The sequence below is a fragment of the Salvelinus alpinus genome, chromosome 3 (genome assembly GCF_045679555.1).
Source record: "Salvelinus alpinus chromosome 3, SLU_Salpinus.1, whole genome shotgun sequence".
Classification (NCBI taxonomy): Eukaryota; Metazoa; Chordata; class Actinopteri; order Salmoniformes; family Salmonidae; genus Salvelinus; species Salvelinus alpinus.
Window position 1 is genome coordinate 5,603,949 of NC_092088.1, and position 23,081 is coordinate 5,627,029.

General features: G+C 45.4%; 1 protein-coding gene across 1 annotated transcript in view; it reads left to right on the top strand.

Moving 5' to 3' along the window:
• The window catches only part of sptlc3 (serine palmitoyltransferase, long chain base subunit 3), a 117,853-nt gene that overhangs the window by 28,809 nt on the left and 65,963 nt on the right, over positions 1–23,081 (top strand). The window contains exon 5 of the mRNA XM_071391327.1: positions 19,661–19,785. Within this exon, the coding sequence (XP_071247428.1) occupies positions 19,661–19,785 (125 nt within the window). The remainder of the gene's footprint in view (positions 1–19,660; positions 19,786–23,081) is intronic.

The window sequence follows — 23,081 nt, forward strand, 5'->3', positions numbered from 1 at the left end:
TATACACACCACTAGGGGCTGGGTGATGTTGATATATAGACCACTAGGGCTGGGTGATGTTGATATACACACCACTAGGGGCTGGGTAATGTTGATATACACACCACTAGGGGCTGGGTGATGTTGATATACACACCACTAGGGGCTGGGTGATGTTGATATACACACCACTAGGGGCTGGGTGATGTTGATATACACACCACTAGGGGCTGGGTGATGTTGATATACACACCACTAGGGGCTGGGTGATGTTGATATACACACCACTAGGGGCTGGGTGATGTTGATATACACACCACTAGGGGCTGGGTGATGTTGATATACACACCACTAGGGGCTGGATGATGTTGATATACACACCACTAGGGGCTGGGTGATGTTGATATACACACCACTAGGGGCTGGGTAATGTTGATATACACACCACTAGGGACTGGGTGATATATAGACCACTAGGGGCTGGGTGATGTTGATATACACACCACTAGGGGCTGGGTGATGTTGATATATAGACCACTAGGGGCTGGGTGATGTTGATATGCACACCACTAGGGCTGGGTGATGTTGATATACACACCACTAGGGCTGGGTGATGTTGATATACACACCACTAGGGGCTGGGTGATGTTGATATACACACCACTAGGGGCTGGGTGATGTTGATATACGTGGTGCTAGGGGCTGGGTGATGTTGATATATAGACCACTAGGGGCTGGGGGCTGGGTGATATACAGACCACTAGGGGCTGGGGGCTGGGTGATATATAGACCACTAGGGGCTGGGTGATGTTGATATACGTGGTGCTAGGGGCTGGGGGCTGGGTGATATATAGACCACTAGGGGCTGGGGGCTGGGTGATATACAGACCACTAGGGGCTGGGGGCTGGGTGATATATAGACCACTAGGGGCTGGGTGATGTTGATATACGTGGTGCTAGGGGCTGGGGGCTGGGTGATATATAGACCACTAGGGGCTGGGGGCTGGGTGATATATATACCAGTAGGGGCTGGGGGATGGGTGATATATAGACCACTAGGGGCTGGGTGATGTTGATATATAGAAATAATTTGAATGTATGTTTTAGTGTCATATTCCAAATATCGCAATAATTTAGTTTTTATTTACATTTTTCGTGTTTGTCCGCTTGTAGGCCGTGCGTAACGACCACAGGCCGCGAGTAAAGACCAGGCCTGCAGGCCTTGTGGAGGCGATAACGGACCACAGGCCGTGGGTAATGGACCGGAGGCCATGCATAACTGACAGCAGGCCGCAGGCTGTGCGTAACGGTCGTGCCTAAAGACTGTGGGCTGTGCTCAACTTCCCACTTGCACACATACACCAAGCCCCTCCCCCTGCCAGTCAAAACAAAAAAAGCGTTTAAGGTTTGGTCCAATAGAATCGATCATATGGACACCGAAACACATCGAGACATTATTTTACTGAGGAGACGTTAACCTTTCTAATGATAACCTGTTTATGTTTTATGGCTCAACTACTTACATTTTACCAAAAGCAGACACTACTAAGACAGGAGTATCAATGAACATCGATTCTGGAAAATTAAAGCTCAATTTGTAGTGTGAGTCATTACGGTACCACGTACCACTAGCAGCAATGTAGTCAGACTGTTATACTAGCTGTCTAGTCTGTGTTATATAATACCACTAGCAGCATTGTAGTCAGACTGTTATACTAGCTGTCTAGTCTGTGTTATATAATACCACTAGCAGCATTGTAGTAACAGACTGTTATACTAGCTGTCTAGTCTGTGTTATATAATACCACTAGCAGCATTGTAGTAACAGACTGTTATACTAGCTGTCTAGTCTGTGTTATATAATACCACTAGCAGCATTGTAGTCAGACTGTTATACTAGCTGTCTAGTCTGTGTTATATAATACCACTAGCAGCATTGTAGTCAGACTGTTATACTAGCTGTCTAGTCTGTGTTATATAATACCACTAGCAGCATTGTAGTAACAGACTGTTATACTAGCTGTCTAGTCTGTGTTATATAATACCACTAGCAGCATTGTAGTAACAGACTGTTATACTAGCTGTCTAGTCTGTGTTATATAATACCACTAGCAGCATTGTAGTAACAGACTGTTATACTAGCTGTCTAGTCTGTGTTATATAATACCACTAGCAGCATTGTAGTAACAGACTGTTATACTAGCTGTCTAGTCTGTGTTATATAATACCACTAGCAGCATTGTAGTCAGACTGTTATACTAGCTGTCTAGTCTGTGTTATATAATACCACTAGCAGCATTGTAGTCAGACTGTTATACTAGCTGTCTAGTCTGTGTTATATAATACCACTAGCAGCATTGTAGTCAGACTGTTATACTAGCTGTCTAGTCTGTGTTATATAATACCACTAGCAGCATTGTAGTAACAGACTGTTATACTAGCTGTCTAGTCTGTGTTATATAATACCACTAGCAGCATTGTAGTAACAGACTGTTATACTAGCTGTCTAGTCTGTGTTATATAATACCACTAGCAGCATTGTAGTAACAGACTGTTATACTAGCTGTCTAGTCTGTGTTATATAATACCACTAGCAGCATTGTAGTCAGACTGTTATACTAGCTGTCTAGTCTGTGTTATATAATACCACTAGCAGCATTGTAGTCAGACTGTTATACTAGCTGTCTAGTCTGTGTTATATAATACCACTAGCAGCATTGTAGTAACAGACTGTTATACTAGCTGTCTAGTCTGTGTTATATAATCCACTAGCAGCATTGTAGTCAGACTGTTATACTAGCTGTCTAGTCTGTGTTATATAATACCACTAGCAGCATTGTAGTAACATACTGTTATACTAGCTGTCTAGTCTGTGTTATATAATACCACTAGCAGCATTGTAGTCAGACTGTTATACTAGCTGTCTAGTCTGTGTTATATAATACCACTAGCAGGATTGTAGTCAGACTGTTATACTAGCTGTCTAGTCTGTGTTATATAATACCACTAGCAGCATTGTAGTCAGACTGTTATACTAGCTGTCTAGTCTGTGTTATATAATACCACTAGCAGCATTGTAGTCAGACTGTTATACTAGCTGTCTAGTCTGTGTTATATAATACCACTAGCAGCATTGTAGTAACAGACTGTTATACTAGCTGTCTAGTCTGTGTTATATAATACCACTAGCAGCATTGTAGTAACAGACTGTTATACTAGCTGTCTAGTCTGTGTTATATAATACCACTAGCAGAATTGTAGTCAGACTGTTATACTAGCTGTCTAGTCTGTGTTATATAATACCACTAGCATCATTGTAGTCAGACTGTTATACTAGCTGTCTAGTCTGTGTTATATAATACCACTAGCAGCATTGTAGTAACAGACTGTTATACTAGCTGTCTAGTCTGTGTTATATAATACCACTAGCAGCATTGTAGTCAGACTGTTATACTAGCTGTCTAGTCTGTGTTATATAATACCACTAGCAGGATTGTAGTCAGACTGTTATACTAGCTGTCTAGTCTGTGTTATATAATACCACTAGCAGCATTGTAGTCAGACTGTTATACTAGCTGTCTAGTCTGTGTTATATAATACCACTAGCAGGATTGTAGTCAGACTGTTATACTAGCTGTCTAGTCTGTGTTATATAATACCACTAGCAGCATTGTAGTAACAGACTGTTATACTAGCTGTCTAGTCTGTGTTATATAATACCACTAGCAGCATTGTAGTCAGACTGTTATACTAGCTGTCTAGTCTGTGTTATATAATACCACTAGCAGCATTGTAGTCAGACTGTTATACTAGCTGTCTAGTCTGTGTTATATAATACCACTAGCAGCATTGTAGTCAGACTGTTATACTAGCTGTCTAGTCTGTGTTATATAATACCACTAGCAGCATTGTAGTCAGACTGTTATACTAGCTGTCTAGTCTGTGTTATATAATACCACTAGCAGCATTGTAGTCAGACTGTTATACTAGCTGTCTAGTCTGTGTTATATAATACCACTAGCAGCATTGTAGTAACAGACTGTTATACTAGCTGTCTAGTCTGTGTTATATAATACCACTAGCAGCATTGTAGTAACAGACTGTTATACTAGCTGTCTAGTCTGTGTTATATAATACCACTAGCAGCATTGTAGTCACAGACTGTTATACTAGCTGTCTAGTCTGTGTTATATAATACCACTAGCAGCATTGTAGTCAGACTGTTATACTAGCTGTCTAGTCTGTGTTATATAATACCACTAGCAGCATTGTAGTGACATACTGTTATACTAGCTGTCTAGTCTGTGTTATATAATACCACTAGCAGCATTGTAGTCAGACTGTTATACTAGCTGTCTAGTCTGTGTTATATAATACCACTAGCAGCATTGTAGTAACAGACTGTTATACTAGCTGTCTAGTCTGTGTTATATAATACCACTAGCAGCATTGTAGTGACATACTGTTATACTAGCTGTCTAGTCTGTGTTATATAATACCACTAGCAGCATTGTAGTCAGACTGTTATACTAGCTGTCTAGTCTGTGTTATATAATACCACTAGCAGCATTGTAGTAACAGACTGTTATACTAGCTGTCTAGTCTGTGTTATATAATACCACTAGCATCATTGTAGTCAGACTGTTATACTAGCTGTCTAGTCTGTGTTATATAATACCACTAGCAGCATTGTAGTAACAGACTGTTATACTAGCTGTCTAGTCTGTGTTATATAATACCACTAGCAGCATTGTAGTAACAGACTGTTATACTAGCTGTCTAGTCTGTGTTATATAATACCACTAGCAGCATTGTAGTCAGACTGTTATACTAGCTGTCTAGTCTGTGTTATATAATACCACTAGCAGCATTGTAGTCACAGACTGTTATACTAGCTGTCTAGTCTGTGTTATATAATACCACTAGCAGCATTGTAGTCAGACTGTTATACTAGCTGTCTAGTCTGTGTTATATAATACCACTAGCAGCATTGTAGTAACAGACTGTTATACTAGCTGTCTAGTCTGTGTTATATAATACCACTAGCAGCATTGTAGTCAGACTGTTATACTAGCTGTCTAGTCTGTGTTATATAATACCACTAGCAGCATTGTAGTCACAGACTGTTATACTAGCTGTCTAGTCTGTGTTATATAATACCACTAGCAGCATTGTAGTAACAGACTGTTATACTAGCTGTCTAGGCTGTGTTATATAATACCACTAGCAGCATTGTAGTAACAGACTGTTATACTAGCTGTCTAGTCTGTGTTATATAATACCACTAGCAGCATTGTAGTAACAGACTGTTATACTAGCTGTCTAGTCTGTGTTATATAATACCACTAGCAGCATTGTAGTAACAGACTGTTATACTAGCTGTCTAGTCTGTGTTATATAATACCACTAGCAGGATTGTAGTCAGACTGTTATACTAGCTGTCTAGTCTGTGTTATATAATACCACTAGCAGCATTGTAGTAACAGACTGTTATACTAGCTGTCTAGTCTGTGTTATATAATACCACTAGCAGCATTGTAGTCAGACTGTTATACTAGCTGTCTAGTCTGTGTTATATAATACCACTAGCAGCATTGTAGTAACAGACTGTTATACTAGCTGTCTAGTCTGTGTTATATAATACCACTAGCAGCATTGTAGTCAGACTGTTATACTAGCTGTCTAGTCTGTGTTATATAATACCACTAGCAGCATTGTAGTAACAGACTGTTATACTAGCTGTCTAGTCTGTGTTATATAATACCACTAGCAGCATTGTAGTAACAGACTGTTATACTAGCTGTCTAGTCTGTGTTATATAATACCACTAGCAGCATTGTAGTCACAGACTGTTATACTAGCTGTCTAGTCTGTGTTATATAATACCACTAGCAGCATTGTAGTAACAGACTGTTATACTAGCTGTCTAGTCTGTGTTATATAATACCACTAGCAGCATTGTAGTCAGACTGTTATACTAGCTGTCTAGTCTGTGTTATATAATACCACTAGCAGCATTGTAGTCACAGACTGTTATACTAGCTGTCTAGTCTGTGTTATATAATACCACTAGCAGCATTGTAGTAACAGACTGTTATACTAGCTGTCTAGTCTGTGTTATATAATACCACTAGCAGCATTGTAGTCAGACTGTTATACTAGCTGTCTAGTCTGTGTTATATAATACCACTAGCAGCATTGTAGTCACAGACTGTTATACTAGCTGTCTAGTCTGTGTTATATAATACCACTAGCAGCATTGTAGTAACAGACTGTTATACTAGCTGTCTAGTCTGTGTTATATAATACCACTAGCAGCATTGTAGTCAGACTGTTATACTAGCTGTCTAGTCTGTGTTATATAATACCACTAGCAGCATTGTAGTCACAGACTGTTATACTAGCTGTCTAGTCTGTGTTATATAATACCACTAGCAGCATTGTAATAACAGACTGTTATACTAGCTGTCTAGTCTGTGTTATATAATACCACTAGCAGGATTGTAGTCAGACTGTTATACTAGCTGTCTAGTCTGTGTTATATAATACCACTAGCAGCATTGTAGTAACAGACTGTTATACTAGCTGTCTAGTCTGTGTTATATAATACCACTAGCAGCATTGTAGTCACAGACTGTTACACTAGCTGTCTAGTCTGTGTTATATAATACCACTAGCAGCATTGTAGTCACAGACTGTTATACTAGCTGTCTAGTCTGTGTTATATAATACCACTAGCAGCATTGTAGTAACAGACTGTTATACTAGCTGTCTAGTCTGTGTTATATAATACCACTAGCAGCATTGTAGTCAGACTGTTATACTAGCTGTCTAGTCTGTGTTATATAATACCACTAGCAGCATTGTAGTAACAGACTGTTATACTAGCTGTCTAGTCTGTGTTATATAATACCACTAGCAGCATTGTAGTCACAGACTGTTATACTAGCTGTCTAGTCTGTGTTATATAATACCACTAGCAGCATTGTAGTAACAGACTGTTATACTAGCTGTCTAGTCTGTGTTATATAATACCACTAGCAGCATTGTAGTAACAGACTGTTATACTAGCTGTCTAGTCTGTGTTATATAATACCACTAGCAGCATTGTAGTCAGACTGTTATACTAGCTGTCTAGTCTGTGTTATATAATACCACTAGCAGCATTGTAGTAACAGACTGTTATACTAGCTGTCTAGTCTGTGTTATATAATACCACTAGCAGCATTGTAGTAACAGACTGTTATACTAGCTGTCTAGTCTGTGTTATATAATACCACTAGCAGCATTGTAGTCAGACTGTTATACTAGCTGTCTAGTCTGTGTTATATAATACCACTAGCAGCATTGTAGTAACAGACTGTTATACTAGCTGTCTAGTCTGTGTTATATAATACCACTAGCAGCATTGTAGTAACAGACTGTTATACTAGCTGTCTAGTCTGTGTTATATAATACCACTAGCAGCATTGTAGTCAGACTGTTATACTAGCTGTCTAGTCTGTGTTATATAATACCACTAGCAGCATTGTAGTAACAGACTGTTATACTAGCTGTCTAGTCTGTGTTATATAATACCACTAGCAGCATTGTAGTCAGACTGTTATACTAGCTGTCTAGTCTGTGTTATATAATACCACTAGCAGCATTGTAGTAACAGACTGTTATACTAGCTGTCTAGTCTGTGTTATATAATACCACTAGCAGCATTGTAGTAACAGACTGTTATACTAGCTGTCTAGTCTGTGTTATATAATACCACTAGCAGCATTGTAGTCAGACTGTTATACTAGCTGTCTAGTCTGTGTTATATAATACCACTAGCAGCATTGTAGTAACAGACTGTTATACTAGCTGTCTAGTCTGTGTTATATAATACCACTAGCAGCATTGTAGTAACAGACTGTTATACTAGCTGTCTAGTCTGTGTTATATAATACCACTAGCAGCATTGTAGTAACAGACTGTTATACTAGCTGTCTAGTCTGTGTTATATAATACCACTAGCAGCATTGTAGTAACAGACTGTTATACTAGCTGTCTAGTCTGTGTTATATAATACCACTAGCAGCATTGTAGTCAGACTGTTATACTAGCTGTCTAGTCTGTGTTATATAATACCAATAGCAGCATTGTAGTAACAGACTGTTATACTAGCTGTCTAGTCTGTGTTATATAATACCACTAGCAGCATTGTAGTAACAGACTGTTATACTAGCTGTCTAGTCTGTGTTATATAATACCACTAGCAGCATTGTAGTCAGACTGTTATACTAGCTGTCTAGTCTGTGTTATACAATACCACTAGCAGCATTGTAGTGACAGACTGTTATACTAGCTGTCTAGTCTGTGTTATATAATACCACTAGCAGCATTGTAGTAACAGACTGTTATACTAGCTGTCTAGTCTGTGTTATATAATACCACTAGCAGCATTGTAGTAACAGACTGTTATACTAGCTGTCTAGTCTGTGTTATATAATACCACTAGCAGCATTGTAGTCAGACTGTTATACTAGCTGTCTAGTCTGTGTTATATAATACCACTAGCAGCATTGTAGTCAGACTGTTATACTAGCTGTCTAGTCTGTGTTATACAATACCACTAGCAGCATTGTAGTGACAGACTGTTATACTAGCTGTCTAGTCTGTGTTATATAATACCACTAGCAGCATTGTAGTAACAGACTGTTATACTAGCTGTCTAGTCTGTGTTATATAATACCACGTACTTCTAGCAGCTGTTATACTAGCTGTCTAGTCTGTGTTTTTATAAAATGTGCAGTAAAGTATAAAACACAATTATATAAGGAATCGGCAACTCGTTCTCATTCTGAGTTAAGCCAGTTGATTTCACCAGCGGAACAAAAGGCTGGGCTGTTCAAACGGTTGAAAACGTACAGAATGGTGTGTTAAATAACAGTTCAGCTGCTCTACCTTGTTTAAATGGGAAAGGGGATTCCTTGACTAAGATTGTGGATTTGGCTTCTGGAAAGAAGGTTGAAATAACCAGTAGGGGAGAGAAGTGGTGATGGAAGTCTTTCATAGGCAGCGTGCGTGGCGAAAGGCCTAGCTGACTCTTGAGTCGCGGCTCTCAGTGAACAGCATCAAAAGTATTTGTGAAGAGTATCATTTAAATGTTCAGACAAGAAGAAGGGTAAGGGTGTGTGGCGAAGGTAGCTTATAGGAGGCTCTCTCTCCAGAACACATGCTCTCTGCTCTCCAGAACACATGCTCTCCAGAACACATGCTCTCTACTCCCCAGAACACATGCTCTCCAGAACACATGCTCTCTGCTCTCCAGAACACGTGCTCTCTGCTCTACAGAGCACATGCTCTCTGCTCTCCAGAACACATGCTCTCTGCTCCCCAGAACACATGCTCTCCAGAACACATGCTCTCTGCTCCCCAGAACACATGCTCTCTGCTCTCCAGAACACGTGCTCTCTGCTCTCCAGAACACATGCTCTCTGCTCTCCAGAACACATGCTCTCTGCTCCCCAGAGCACATGCTCTCTGCTCCCCAGAACACATGCTCTCCAGAGCACATGCTCTCTGCTCCCCAGAACACATGCTCTCTGCTCTCCAGAGCACATGCTCTCTGCTCCCCAGAACACATGCTCTCTGCTCTCCAGAACACATGCTCTCTGCTCCCCAGAACACATGCTCTCCAGAACACATGCTCTCTGCTCCCCAGAACACATGCTCTCCAGAACACATGCTCTCTGCTCTCCAGAACACATGCTCTCTGCTCTCCAGAACACATGCTCTCTGCTCTCCAGAACACATGCTCTCTGCTCCCCAGAACACATGCTCTCCAGAACACATGCTCTCTGCTCTCCAGAACACGTGCTCTCTGCTCTCCAGAACACATGCTCTCTGCTCCCCAGAACACATGCTCTCTGCTCTCCAGAACACATGCTCTCTGCTCTCCAGAACACATGCTCTCTGCTCTCCAGAACACATGCTCTCTGCTCTCCAGAACACATGCTCTCTGCTCCCCAGAACACATGCTCTCCAGAACACATGCTCTCTGCTCTCCAGAACACATGCTCTCTGCTCTCCAGAACACATGCTCTCTGCTCTCCAGAACACATGCTCTCTGCTTCCCAGAGCACATGCTCTCTGCTCCCCAGAACACATGCTCTCCAGAGCACATGCTCTCTGCTCCCCAGAACACATGCTCTCTGCTCTCCAGAACACATGCTCTCTGCTCCCCAGAACACATGCTCTCTGCTCTCCAGAACACATGCTCTCTGCTCCCCAGAACACATGCTCTCTGCTCTCCAGAACACATGCTCTCTGCTCCCCAGAACACATGCTCTCCAGAACACATGCTCTCCAGAACACGTGCTCTCTGCTCTCCAGAACACGTGCTCTCTGCTCTCCAGAACACATGCTCTCTGCTCTCCAGAACACATGCTCTCTGCTCTCCAGAGCACATGCTCTCTGCTCTCCAGAACACGTGCTCTCTGCTCTCCAGAACACATGCTCTCTGCTCTCCAGAACACATGCTCTCTGCTCTCCAGAACACGTGCTCTCTGCTCTCCAGAACACATGCTCTCTGCTCCCCAGAACACATGCTCTCCAGAACACGTGCTCTCTGCTCTCCAGAACACGTGCTCTCTGCTCTCCAGAACACATGCTCTCTGCTCTCCAGAACACATGCTCTCTGCTCTCCAGAACACATGCTCTCTGCTCTCCAGAACACATGCTCTCTGCTCTCCAGAGCACATGCTCTCTGCTCTCCAGAACACGTGCTCTCTGCTCTCCAGAACACATGCTCTCTGCTCTCCAGAGCACATGCTCTCTGCTCTCCAGAACACATGCTCTCTGCTCTCCAGAACACATGCTCTCTGCTCTCCAGAACACGTGCTCTCTGCTCTCCAGAACACATGCTCTCTGCTCCCCAGAGCACATGCTCTCCAGAACACGTGCTCTCTGCTCTCCAGAACACGTGCTCTCTGCTCCCCAGAACACATGCTCCCCAGAACACATGCTCTCCAGAACACATGCTCTCTGCTCCCCAGAACACATGCTCTCTGCTCTCCAGAACACGTGCTCTCTGCTCTCCAGAACACATGCTCTCTGCTCTCCAGAACACATGCTCTCTGCTCCCCAGAGCACATGCTCTCTGCTCCCCAGAACACATGCTCTCCAGAGCACATGCTCTCTGCTCCCCAGAACACATGCTCTCTGCTCTCCAGAGCACATGCTCTCTGCTCCCCAGAACACATGCTCTCTGCTCTCCAGAACACATGCTCTCTGCTCCCCAGAACACATGCTCTCCAGAACACATGCTCTCTGCTCCCCAGAACACATGCTCTCCAGAACACATGCTCTCTGCTCTCCAGAACACATGCTCTCTGCTCTCCAGAACACATGCTCTCTGCTCTCCAGAACACATGCTCTCTGCTCCCCAGAACACATGCTCTCCAGAACACATGCTCTCTGCTCTCCAGAACACGTGCTCTCTGCTCTCCAGAACACATGCTCTCTGCTCCCCAGAACACATGCTCTCCAGAACACATGCTCTCTGCTCTCCAGAACACATGCTCTCTGCTCTCCAGAACACATGCTCTCTGCTCTCCAGAACACATGCTCTCTGCTCCCCAGAACACATGCTCTCCAGAACACATGCTCTCTGCTCTCCAGAACACATGCTCTCTGCTCTCCAGAACACATGCTCTCTGCTCTCCAGAACACATGCTCTCTGCTTCCCAGAGCACATGCTCTCTGCTCCCCAGAACACATGCTCTCCAGAGCACATGCTCTCTGCTCTCCAGAACACATGCTCTCTGCTCCCCAGAACACATGCTCTCTGCTCTCCAGAACACATGCTCTCTGCTCCCCAGAACACATGCTCTCTGCTCTCCAGAACACATGCTCTCTGCTCCCCAGAACACATGCTCTCCAGAACACATGCTCTCCAGAACACGTGCTCTCTGCTCTCCAGAACACATGCTCTCTGCTCTCCAGAACACATGCTCTCTGCTCTCCAGAACACATGCTCTCTGCTCTCCAGAGCACATGCTCTCTGCTCTCCAGAACACGTGCTCTCTGCTCTCCAGAACACATGCTCTCTGCTCTCCAGAACACATGCTCTCTGCTCTCCAGAACACGTGCTCTCTGCTCTCCAGAACACATGCTCTCTACTCCCCAGAACACATGCTCTCCAGAACACGTGCTCTCTGCTCTCCAGAACACGTGCTCTCTGCTCTCCAGAACACGTGCTCTCTGCTCCCCAGAACACATGCTCTCCAGAACACGTGCTCTCTGCTCTCCAGAACACGTGCTCTCTGCTCTCCAGAACACATGCTCTCTGCTCTCCAGAACACATGCTCTCTGCTCTCCAGAACACATGCTCTCTGCTCTCCAGAACACATGCTCTCTGCTCTCCAGAGCACATGCTCTCTGCTCTCCAGAACACGTGCTCTCTGCTCTCCAGAACACATGCTCTCTGCTCTCCAGAGCACATGCTCTCTGCTCTCCAGAACACATGCTCTCTGCTCTCCAGAACACATGCTCTCTGCTCTCCAGAACACGTGCTCTCTGCTCTCCAGAACACATGCTCTCTGCTCCCCAGAACACATGCTCTCCAGAACACGTGCTCTCTGCTCTCCAGAACACGTGCTCTCTGCTCCCCAGAACACATGCTCTCCAGAACACATGCTCTCTGCTCTCCAGAGCACATGCTCTCTGCTCTCCAGAGCACATGCTCTCTGCTCTACAGAACACATACTCTCTGCTCTCCAGAACACATGCTCTCTGCTCCCCAGAACACATGCTCTCCAGAACACATGCTCTCTGCTCTCCAGAGCACATGCTCTCTGCTCTCCAGAACACATGCTCTCTGCTCTCCAGAACACATGCTCTCTGCTCTCCAGAACACATGCTCTCTGCTCCCCAGAACACATGCTCTCCAGAACACATGCTCTCTGCTCTCCAGAACACATGCTCTCTGCTCTCCAGAACACATGCTCTCTGCTCTCCAGAACACATGCTCTCTGCTCTCCAGAACACATGCTCTCTGCTCTCCAGAACACATGCTCTCTGCTCTCCAGAACACATGCTCTCTGCTCCCCAGAACACATGCTCTCTGCTCTCCAGAACACATGCTCTCTGCTCTCCAGAACACATGCTCTCTGCTCTACAGAGCACATGCTCTCTGCTCTCCAGAACACATGCTCTCTGCTCTCCAGAACACATGCTCTCTACTCCCCAGAACACATGCTCTCCAGAACACATGCTCTCTGCTCTCCAGAACACGTGCTCTCTGCTCTACAGAGCACATGCTCTCTGCTCTCCAGAACACATACTCTCTGCTCTCCAGAACACATGCTCTCTGCTCTACAGAACACATGCTCTCCAGAACACATGCTCTCTGCTCTCCAGAACACATGCTCTCTGCTCTCCAGAACACATGCTCTCTGCTCTCCAGAGCACATGCTCTCTGCTCTCCAGAGCACATGCTCTCTGCTCTACAGAACACATACTCTCTGCTCTCCAGAACACATGCTCTCTGCTCCCCAGAACACATGCTCTCCAGAACACATGCTCTCTGCTCTCCAGAGCACATGCTCTCTGCTCTCCAGAACACATGCTCTCTGCTCTCCAGAACACATGCTCTCTGCTCTCCAGAACACATGCTCTCTGCTCCCCAGAACACATGCTCTCCAGAACACATGCTCTCTGCTCTCCAGAACACATGCTCTCTGCTCTCCAGAACACATGCTCTCTGCTCTCCAGAACACATGCTCTCTGCTCTCCAGAACACATGCTCTCTGCTCTCCAGAGCACATGCTCTCTGCTCTCCAGAACACATGCTCTCTGCTCCCCAGAACACATGCTCTCTGCTCTCCAGAACACATGCTCTCTGCTCTCCAGAACACATGCTCTCTGCTCTACAGAACACATGCTCTCTGCTCTCCAGAACACATACTCTCTGCTCTCCAGAACACATGCTCTCTACTCCCCAGAACACATGCTCTCCAGAACACATGCTCTCTGCTCTCCAGAACACGTGCTCTCTGCTCTACAGAGCACATGCTCTCTGCTCTCCAGAACACATACTCTCTGCTCTCCAGAACACATGCTCTCTGCTCTACAGAACACATGCTCTCCAGAACACATGCTCTCTGCTCTCCAGAACACATGCTCTCTGCTCTCCAGAACACATGCTCTCTGCTCCCCAGAACACATGCTCTCTGCTCTCCAGAACACATGCTCTCTGCTCCCCAGAACACATGCTCTCTGCTCTCCAGAACACATGCTCTCTGCTCTCCAGAACACATGCTCTCTGCTCTCCAGAACACATGCTCTCTGCTCTCCAGAACACATGCTCTCTGCTTTCCAGAACACATGCTCTCTGCTCTCCAGAACACATGCTCTCTGCTCTCCAGAACACATGCTCTCTGCTCTCCAGAACACATGCTCTCCAGAACACATGCTCTCTGCTCTCCAGAACACATGCTCTCTGCTTTCCAGAACACATGCTCTCATTGTGCGAATTGTTGGCCCTTTGATTCTTTATTTTGATCAATTTCCCATGACATATGTCACCAGTAGTAATTGTACTTTTAATCCCCGTCATTTGGTGACATACATTTCTGTTAATGCATTGTATTACTAATTAGGCCTACATTCACGTACCGTTTCTCGTTCTCGGAGTGGAAACGTTGTTTGTTGACTTCACAACCTGCTACACTTGTGAGAAACACGGTTTTTGGGGTTTATTTCAGAATCACATTTTACGAGATTTGTTCTTTTCTTTGTGTTTTGTGTGGAGTTCTCCCATGTGATCGACGAACATGGGTCTGGTTTCTCTGTTAATGTTCAGGGAGCGTCACGCCTGACTACTCATAGAAGTAGCCTTACTGCTGCACGCAAATGTAGGAGAGTGCCCATTTTGGGGATGTTCGATTTCTGATTGTTTTAACTCACCTTGACCAGGACTAATAAACTGACCTTCTCAGTTGTTTCACATCACAAATCAATGAAGTCTGTATTTTTTTATTTTTTTTTACATCCATTGCGAATGAGACTGTGTGTATCTATTAGGTTATGTTTGAACAATCTCCCCCTCCATAATCACCTCGGTGTGAAAGAACTAAATATCATCATCTGATCATCCCATACAGTGCTTTTGGAAAGTATTCAGACCCCTTGACTTTTCCCACATTTTGTTACGTTACAGCCTTATTCTAAAATGGATTCAATGTCTTTTTCCCCCTCATTAATCTACACACAATACCCCACAATGACATCACAATACCCCATAATGACATCACAATACCCCATAATGACATCACAATACCCCGTAATGACAAAGAGAAAACAGACTTTTAGATCTTTTTGAAAATGTATAAAAAAACAAAAAACTGAAATAACATTTACATAAGTATTCAGACCCTTTACTCAGTACTTTGTTGAAGCACCTTTAGCAGCGATTACAGCCTTGAGTCTTCTTGGGTATGAATCTACAAGCTTGGCACACCTGTATTTGGGGAGTTTCTCCCATTCTTCTCTGCAGATCCTCTCAAGCTCTTTCAGGTTGGATGGGGAGCGTTGCTGCACAGCTATTTTCAGGTCTCTCCAGAGATGTTCGATCAGGTTCAAGTCTGGGTTCTGGCTGGGGCACTCAAGGACATTCAGAGACTTATCCCAAAGCCACTCTTGCGTTGTCATGGCTGTGTGCTTAGGATCCTTGTCCTGTTGGAAGGTGAACCTTTGCCCCAGTCTGAGGTCCTGAGTGCTCTGGAGCAGGTTTTTGTCAAGGGTCTCTCTGTACTTTTCTACGTAGATCTTTCCCTCGACTCTGACTAGTCTCCCAGTCCCTGAAAAACATCCACACAGCATGATGCTGCCATCACCATGTTTCACCGTAGGGATGGCGCCAGGTTTCCTCCAGACGTGACGCTTGGCATCCAGGCCAAAGAGTTCGATCTTAGTTTCATCAGACCAGAGAACCTTGTTTCACTCAGAGTCCTTTAGGTGCCTTTTGGCAAATTCCAAGCGGGCTGTCATGTGCCTTTTACTGAGGAGTGTCTTCCGTCTGGCTACTCTACCATAAAGGCCTGATTGGTGGAGTGCTGCAGAGATGGTTGTCCTTCTGGAAGGTTCTCCCATCTCCACAGAGGAACTCTGAAGTTCTTGTTGTTGGTCACCTCACTGACCAATGCTTTTCCAACAGTCTTGAAGGAGTTCCCACATATGCTGAGCAATTGTTGGCTGCTTTTTCTTCACTCTGCTGTCTGACTCATCCCAAACCATCTCGATTCGGGGGAATCCCCCAACCTCAACTAAGTTGAGATTAGTTTGGGATGAGTCACCGCAGAGTGAAGGAAAAGCAGCCAACAAGTGCTCAGCATATGTGGTAACTCCTTCAATTCTGTTGGAAAAACATTCCAGGTGAAGCTGGTTGAGAGAATGCCAAGAGTGTGCAAAGTGTCATCAAAGCAAAGGGTTGCTATTTGAAGAATCTCAAATATAAAATAGATTTGTTTATCACTTTTTTGGTTACTACGTGATTCCATATGTGTTTATTTCATAGTTTTGATGTCTTCACTACTATTCTACAATGTAAAAAACAGTCCAAATAAAGAGAAACCCTTGAATGAGTAGGTGTGTCCAAACTTTTGACTGGTACTGTACATCGAGTGTCTTCAGAAAGTATTCACACCCCTTAACTTATTCCACATTTTGATGTTACAGCCTGAATTTAAAACTGAATTAGATTTTGTGTCACTGGCCTACAAACAATGTCAAAGTGGAATTATATTTTTAGATATTTTAGAAAATGTAATAAGAAATGAAAAGCTGAAATGTCTGGAGTCAATAAGTATTCAACCACTTTGTTATGACAAGCCTAAATAAGTTCAGGAGTAAATATTTGCTTAACAAGTCACATAATAAGTTGCATGGACTCACTGTGTGTGTTACAATAGTGTTTAACATGATTTTTTTATTGACTATCTCATCTGGGCAATGTACCTCACACATACAATTATCTGTAAAGTCCCTCTGTCGAGCAGTGAATTTCAAACACAAATTCAAATACAAAGACCAGGGTGGTTTTCCAATGGCACCTAATGGTCGATGGGCCAAAAAATACATTAAAAGCAGAAATTGAATATCCAGTTGAGCATAATGAAGTTATTAACACTTATTAATTACACTTTGAACGGTGTATCAATACACCCAGTCACTGCAAAGATACAGGCATCCTTCCTAACTCAGTTGCCGGAGAGGAAAGAAACCACTCAAGGATTTCAACATGAGGCCAATAGTGACTTTTTAAAACAGTTAGAGTTTAATAGGAGAAAACTGAGGATGGATCAACGACAGTGTAGTTACTCCACAATACTAACCTAAATGACAGAATGGAAAGAAGGAAGCCTGTAAAGCATGAAAATATTCCAAAACATGCATCTGTTCGCAACAATTCACTAAACTAAAACTGCAAAAAAATTGGGAAAGAAATGAACTTTGTCCTGAATACAAAATGTTATGTTATTTTGGGGGCAAATCCAACACATAATTTAGTACCACTCTTCATATTTTCAAGCATGGTGGTGACTGCATAATGTTATGGGTATACTTGTCATCGGCAAGGACTAGAGAGGTTTTGGATTAAAAAAAACGGAATAGCGATAAGCACAGGCAAAATCCTAGAGGAAAACCTGGTTCAGTCTGCTTTCCACCAGACACTGGGAGATGAATTCACCTTTCAGCAGAACAATAACCTAAAACATAAGGCCAAATCTACACTGGAGATGCTTACCAACAAGACATTGAATGTGCCTGAGTGGCCGAGGAGTTTGAAGTTTAGAGTTTAAAGTTTTGACTTAAATCGGCATGAAAATCTATGGCAAGAATTGAAAAATGGTTAATATGTTCAACAAACAACTTGACAGTGCTTTAAGAGTTTTTTTTAAAGAATAAAGTGCACATTTTGTAGAATCCAGCTGTGCAAAGCTCTTAAAGACTTACCAGAAAGACTCACAGCTGTAATTGCTGCCGAAGGTAATTCTAACATGTATTGACTTGTGTGTGAATACTTATGTAAATTAGATTTTCTTTTTTTATTTCCAACAAATGTTTTAACATTTTTAAAAACATTTAATTTTGTCATTATGGGGAATATGTGTAGATGGGTGATTTTTTATTTCTTTTTTATTTAATCCATTTTGAATTCAGGCTGTAACACAAAATGTGTATTAAGTCACATGGTATGAATACTTTCTGAAGGCACTGGAATTGTATGAGGGAATGAAGGGGACATTTAGTGAACTGCCAATCAGTTTGTCCAAAACACGTGGCAGACACACAGTCATATATTTGAGGAGCTATTTGTGAAGTCTGTTAAGCTGCCTGTATGGTGACCATATTCCATAGATATTGAAGGGGGATCATCCTCTGCATTTGAATGTTATTGAACTGCCACTCACCTTGTCCAGGAACATGTGGTAAAGACCGTAATGCTTGTAGCCCACCGGTCCCCTCTCCCGACCTCTTCTCCCCAAAACGCTGAGATGTTAGCAGATCTGTGAGGTGGAAACAATATGTTAGAAGCTCCACTACTACAGTGCTTCTACCTGTCCAGGCCCTTCTGACTTTAGGGACTTGGGCCAAGGGGAAGGGGTAAGGAGGGGGGGGGGGGGTATTATATAGAAGCTTAAAGAGGTTCTTCGGCTGTCCCCTTTATGACAACCCTTCGAATAACCCTTTTTGTTTCCAGGGTTCTACCTGGAACCCAAAAGGGTTCTACCTGGACCCCGAAAAGGTTCTACCTGGAACCCAAAAGGGTTCTACCTGTACCCCAAAAAGGTTCTACCTGGAACCCAAAAAGGTTCTACCTGGACCCCAAAAAGGTTCTACCTGGAACCCAAAAAGGTTCTACCTGGAACCCAAAAGGGTTTTACCTGGACCCCAAAAAGGTTCTACCTGGACCCAAAAAAGGTTCTACCTGGACCCCAAAAAAGGTTCTACCTGGACCCAAAAAAGGTTCTACCTGGACCCAAAAAAGGTTCTACCTGGACCCAAAAGGGTTCTACCTGAACCCCAAAAGGGTTCTACCTGGACCCCAAAAAGGTTCTACCTGGACCCCAAAAATGTTCTACCTGGAACCCAAAAGGGTTCTACCTGGACCCCAAAAGGGTTCTACCTGGACCCCAAAAAGGTTCTACCTGGACCCCAAAAAGGTTCTACCTGGACCCCAAAAAGGTTCTACCTGGACCCCAAAAGGGTTCTACCTGGACCCCAAAAAAGGTTCTACCTGGAACCCAAAAGGGTTCTACCTGGACCCCAAATAGGTTCTACCTGGACCCCAAAAAGGTTCTACCTGGACCCCAAAAAGGGTTCTACCTGGACCCCAAAAAAGGTTCTACCTTGACCCCAAAAAAGTTCTACCTGGAACCCAAAAAGGGTTCTACCTGGACCCCAAAAAGGGTTCTACCTGGAACCCAAAAAGGGTTCTACCTGGACCCCAAAAGGGTTCTACCTGGACCCCAAAAGGGTTCTCTTACGGGGTCATCTGAAGAACCCATTTGGAACCCTTTTTTCTTAGTGTCGGACTGTGACTGTAAGAGCGATCAGATTGATCACTTGAAACGGCAGCGAACAGCGACAGGACGTGGATGTGAATTTTCATTTTGTTTCTCTTTCTCATGTCTCTGACCAGGTAACCTGGCTATCCATGAGGAGTTGGAGCAGCTTGTAGCCACCTTCCTGGGGGCAGAGTCCTCCATGATCTTCGGCATGGGCTTTGCTACCAACTCTATGAACATACCGGCGCTGGTCGGCAAGGTGGGTCTTTATCATCTAGCCTGGCTAAACCAGATTGAAACAATGTTCAGTGTGTGTGGCGAAATCCTGCACGGATCCTTCAGCGTGCGCTGCCACTTTAAGAGCGCATCAGCAGTCAGGAAGGCTCTCTGTGTGGAGCGTAGAGCTCTCGCTGCTCTCTGTGTGGAGCGTGGAGCTCTCGCTGCTCTCTGTGTGGAGCGTGGAGCTCTCGCTGCTCTCTGTGTGGAGCTCTCGCTGCTCTCTCTGTGGAGCGTGGAGCTCTCGCTGCTCTCTGTGTGGAGCGTAGAGCTCTCGCTGCTCTCTGTGTGGAGCGTGGAGCTCTCGCTGCTCTCTGTGTGGAGCGTGGAGCTCTCGCTGCTCTCTGTGTGGAGCGTGGAGCTCTCGCTGCTCTCTGTGTGGAGCGTGGAGCTCTCGCTGCTCTCTGTGTGGAGCGTAGAGCTCTCGCTGCTCTCTGTCTGGAGCGTAGAGCTCTCGCTGCTCTCTGTGTGGAGCTCTCGCTGCTCTCTGTGTGGAGCTCTCACTGCTCTCTGTGTGGAGCGTGGAGCTCTCGCTGCTCTCTGTGTGGAGCGCTCGCTGCTCTCTGTGTGGAGCTCTCGCTGTTCTCTGTGTGGAGCTCTCACTGCTCTGTGGAGCATGGAGCTCTCGCTGCTCTCTGTGTGGAGCTCTCGCTTCTCTCTGTGTGGAACGTGGAGCTCTCGCTGCTCTCTGTGTGGAGCGTGGAGCTCTCGCTGCTCTCTGTGTGGAGCTCTCGCTGCTCTCTCTGTGGAGCGTGGAGCTCTCGCTGTTCTCTGTGTGGAGCGTGGAGCTCTCACTGCTCTCTGTGTGGAGCGTGGAGCTCTCACTGCTCTGTGTGGAGCTCTCACTGCTCTCTGTGTGGAGCTCTCGCTGCTCTCTGTGTGGAGCTCTCGCTGCTCTCTGTGTGGAGCGTGGAGCTCTCGGTTGGCGTGGCAGTTGGACAGTATGTGTCAATTGTTTGTTTCTATGAAGTTGCCGTTAAATTGCTCTGCCATTATTGTATGAGTTATTATTGGTTGTGTTACCCCTGTGCTTTGATGTGTATTTTATATGGTGTGTCTTATCTTTTCTCTCCACTGGCTATCTGGCCAACAAGCTACACTCTAGTCTCATCTGGCCAACAGGCTACCTTCTAGTCTCCACTGGCTGTCTGGCCAACAGGCTACCTTCTAGTCTCCACTGGCTGTCTGGCCAACAGGCTACCCTCTAGTCTCCACTGGCTGTCTGGCCAACAGGCTACACTCTAGTCTCCACTGGCCAACAGGTTACCCTCTAGTCTCCACTGGCCAACAGGCTACACTCTAGTCTCCACTGGCCAACAGGCTACACTCTAGTCTCCACTGACCAACAGGCTACCCTCTAGTCTCCACTGGCCAACAGGTTACCCTCTACTCTCCTCTGGCCAACAGGCTACCTTCTAGTCTCCACTGGCTGTCTGGCCAACATGCTACCCTCTAGTCTCCACTGGCTATCTGGCCAACAGGCTACCCTCTAGTCTCTACTGACCAACAGGCTTCCCTCTAGTCACCACTGGCCAACAGGCTACACTCTAGTCTCTACTGGCTGTCTGGCCAACAGGCTAACCTCTAGTCTCCACTGGCCAACAGGCTACCCTCTAGTCTCCACTGGCCAACAGGCTACCCTCTAGTCTCCACTGGCCAACAGGCTACCCTCTAGTCTCCACTGGCCAACAGGCTACCCTCTAGTCTCCACTGGCCAACAGGCTACCCTCTAGTCTCCACTTGCCAACAGGCTACACTCTAGTCTCCACTGGCCAACAGGTTACCCTCTAGTCTCCTCTGGCCAACAGGCTACCCTCTAGTCTCCACTGGCCAACAGGCTACCCTCTAGTCTCCACTGGCTATCTGGCCAACAGGCTACACTCTATTCTCCACTGGCTATCTGGCCAACAGGCTACACTGTAGTCTCCACTGGCTATCTGGCCAACAGGCTACACTCTAGTCTCCACTGGCCAACAGGCTAACCTCTAGTCTCCACTGGCCAACAGGCTACCCTCTAGTCTCCACTGGCCAACAGGCTACCCTCTAGTCTCCACTGGCCAACAGGCTACCCTCTAGTCTCCACTGGCTATCTGGCCAACAGGCTACACTCTATTCTCCACTGGCTATCTGGCCAACAGGCTACACTCTAGTCTCCACTGGCTATCTGGCCAACAGGCTACACTCTAGTCTCCACTGGCCAACAGGCTAACCTCTAGTCTCCACTGGCCAACAGGCTACCCTATAGTCTCCACTGGCCAACAGGCTACCCTCTAGTCTCCACTGGCCAACAGGCTACCCTCTAGTCTCCACTGGCTATCTGGCCAACAGGCTACACTCTATTCTCCACTGGCTATCTGGCCAACAGGCTACACTCTAGTCTCCACTGGCCAACAGGCTACACTCTAGTCTCCACTGGCCAACAGGTTACCCTCTAGTCTCCACTGGCCAACAGGCTACCTTCTAGTCTCCACTGGCTGTCTGGCCAACAGGCTACCCTCTTGTCTCCACTGGCTATCTGGCCAACAGGCTACCCTCTAGTCTCCACTGGCCAACAGGCTACACTCTAGTCTCCACTGGCCAACAGGCTACACTCTAGTCTCCACTGGCCAACAGGCTACCCTCTAGTCTCCACTGGCCAACAGGCTACCCTCTAGTCTCCACTGACCAACAGGCTACACTCTATTCTCCACTGGCTATCTGGCCAACAGGCTACACGCTAGTCTCCACTGGCCAACAGGTTACCCTCTAGTCTCCACTGGCCAACAGACTACACTCTAGTCTCCACTGGCTATCTGGCCAACAGGCTACACTCTAGTCTCCACTGGCCAACAGGTTACCCTCTAGTCTCCACTGACTATCTGGCCAACAGGTTACACGCTAGTCTCCACTGGCTATCTGGCCAACAGGCTACACTATAGTCTCCACTGGCCAACAGGCTACCCTCTAGTCTCCTCTGGCCAACAGGCTACCCTCTAGTCTCCACTGGCCAACAGGCTACCCTCTAGTCTCCACTGGCCAACAGGTTACACTCTAGTCTCCACTGGCTATCTGGCCAACAGGCTACACTCTAGTCTCCACTGGCTATCTGGCCAACAGGCTACACTATAGTCTCCACTGGCCAACAGGCTAACCTCTAGTCTCCACTGGCCAACAGGCTACCCTCTAGTCTCCACTGGCCAACAGGCTACCCTCTAGTCTCCACTGGCCAACAGGCTACCCTCTAGTCTCCACTGGCTATCTGGCCAACAGGCTACACTCTAGTCTCTACTGGCCAACAGG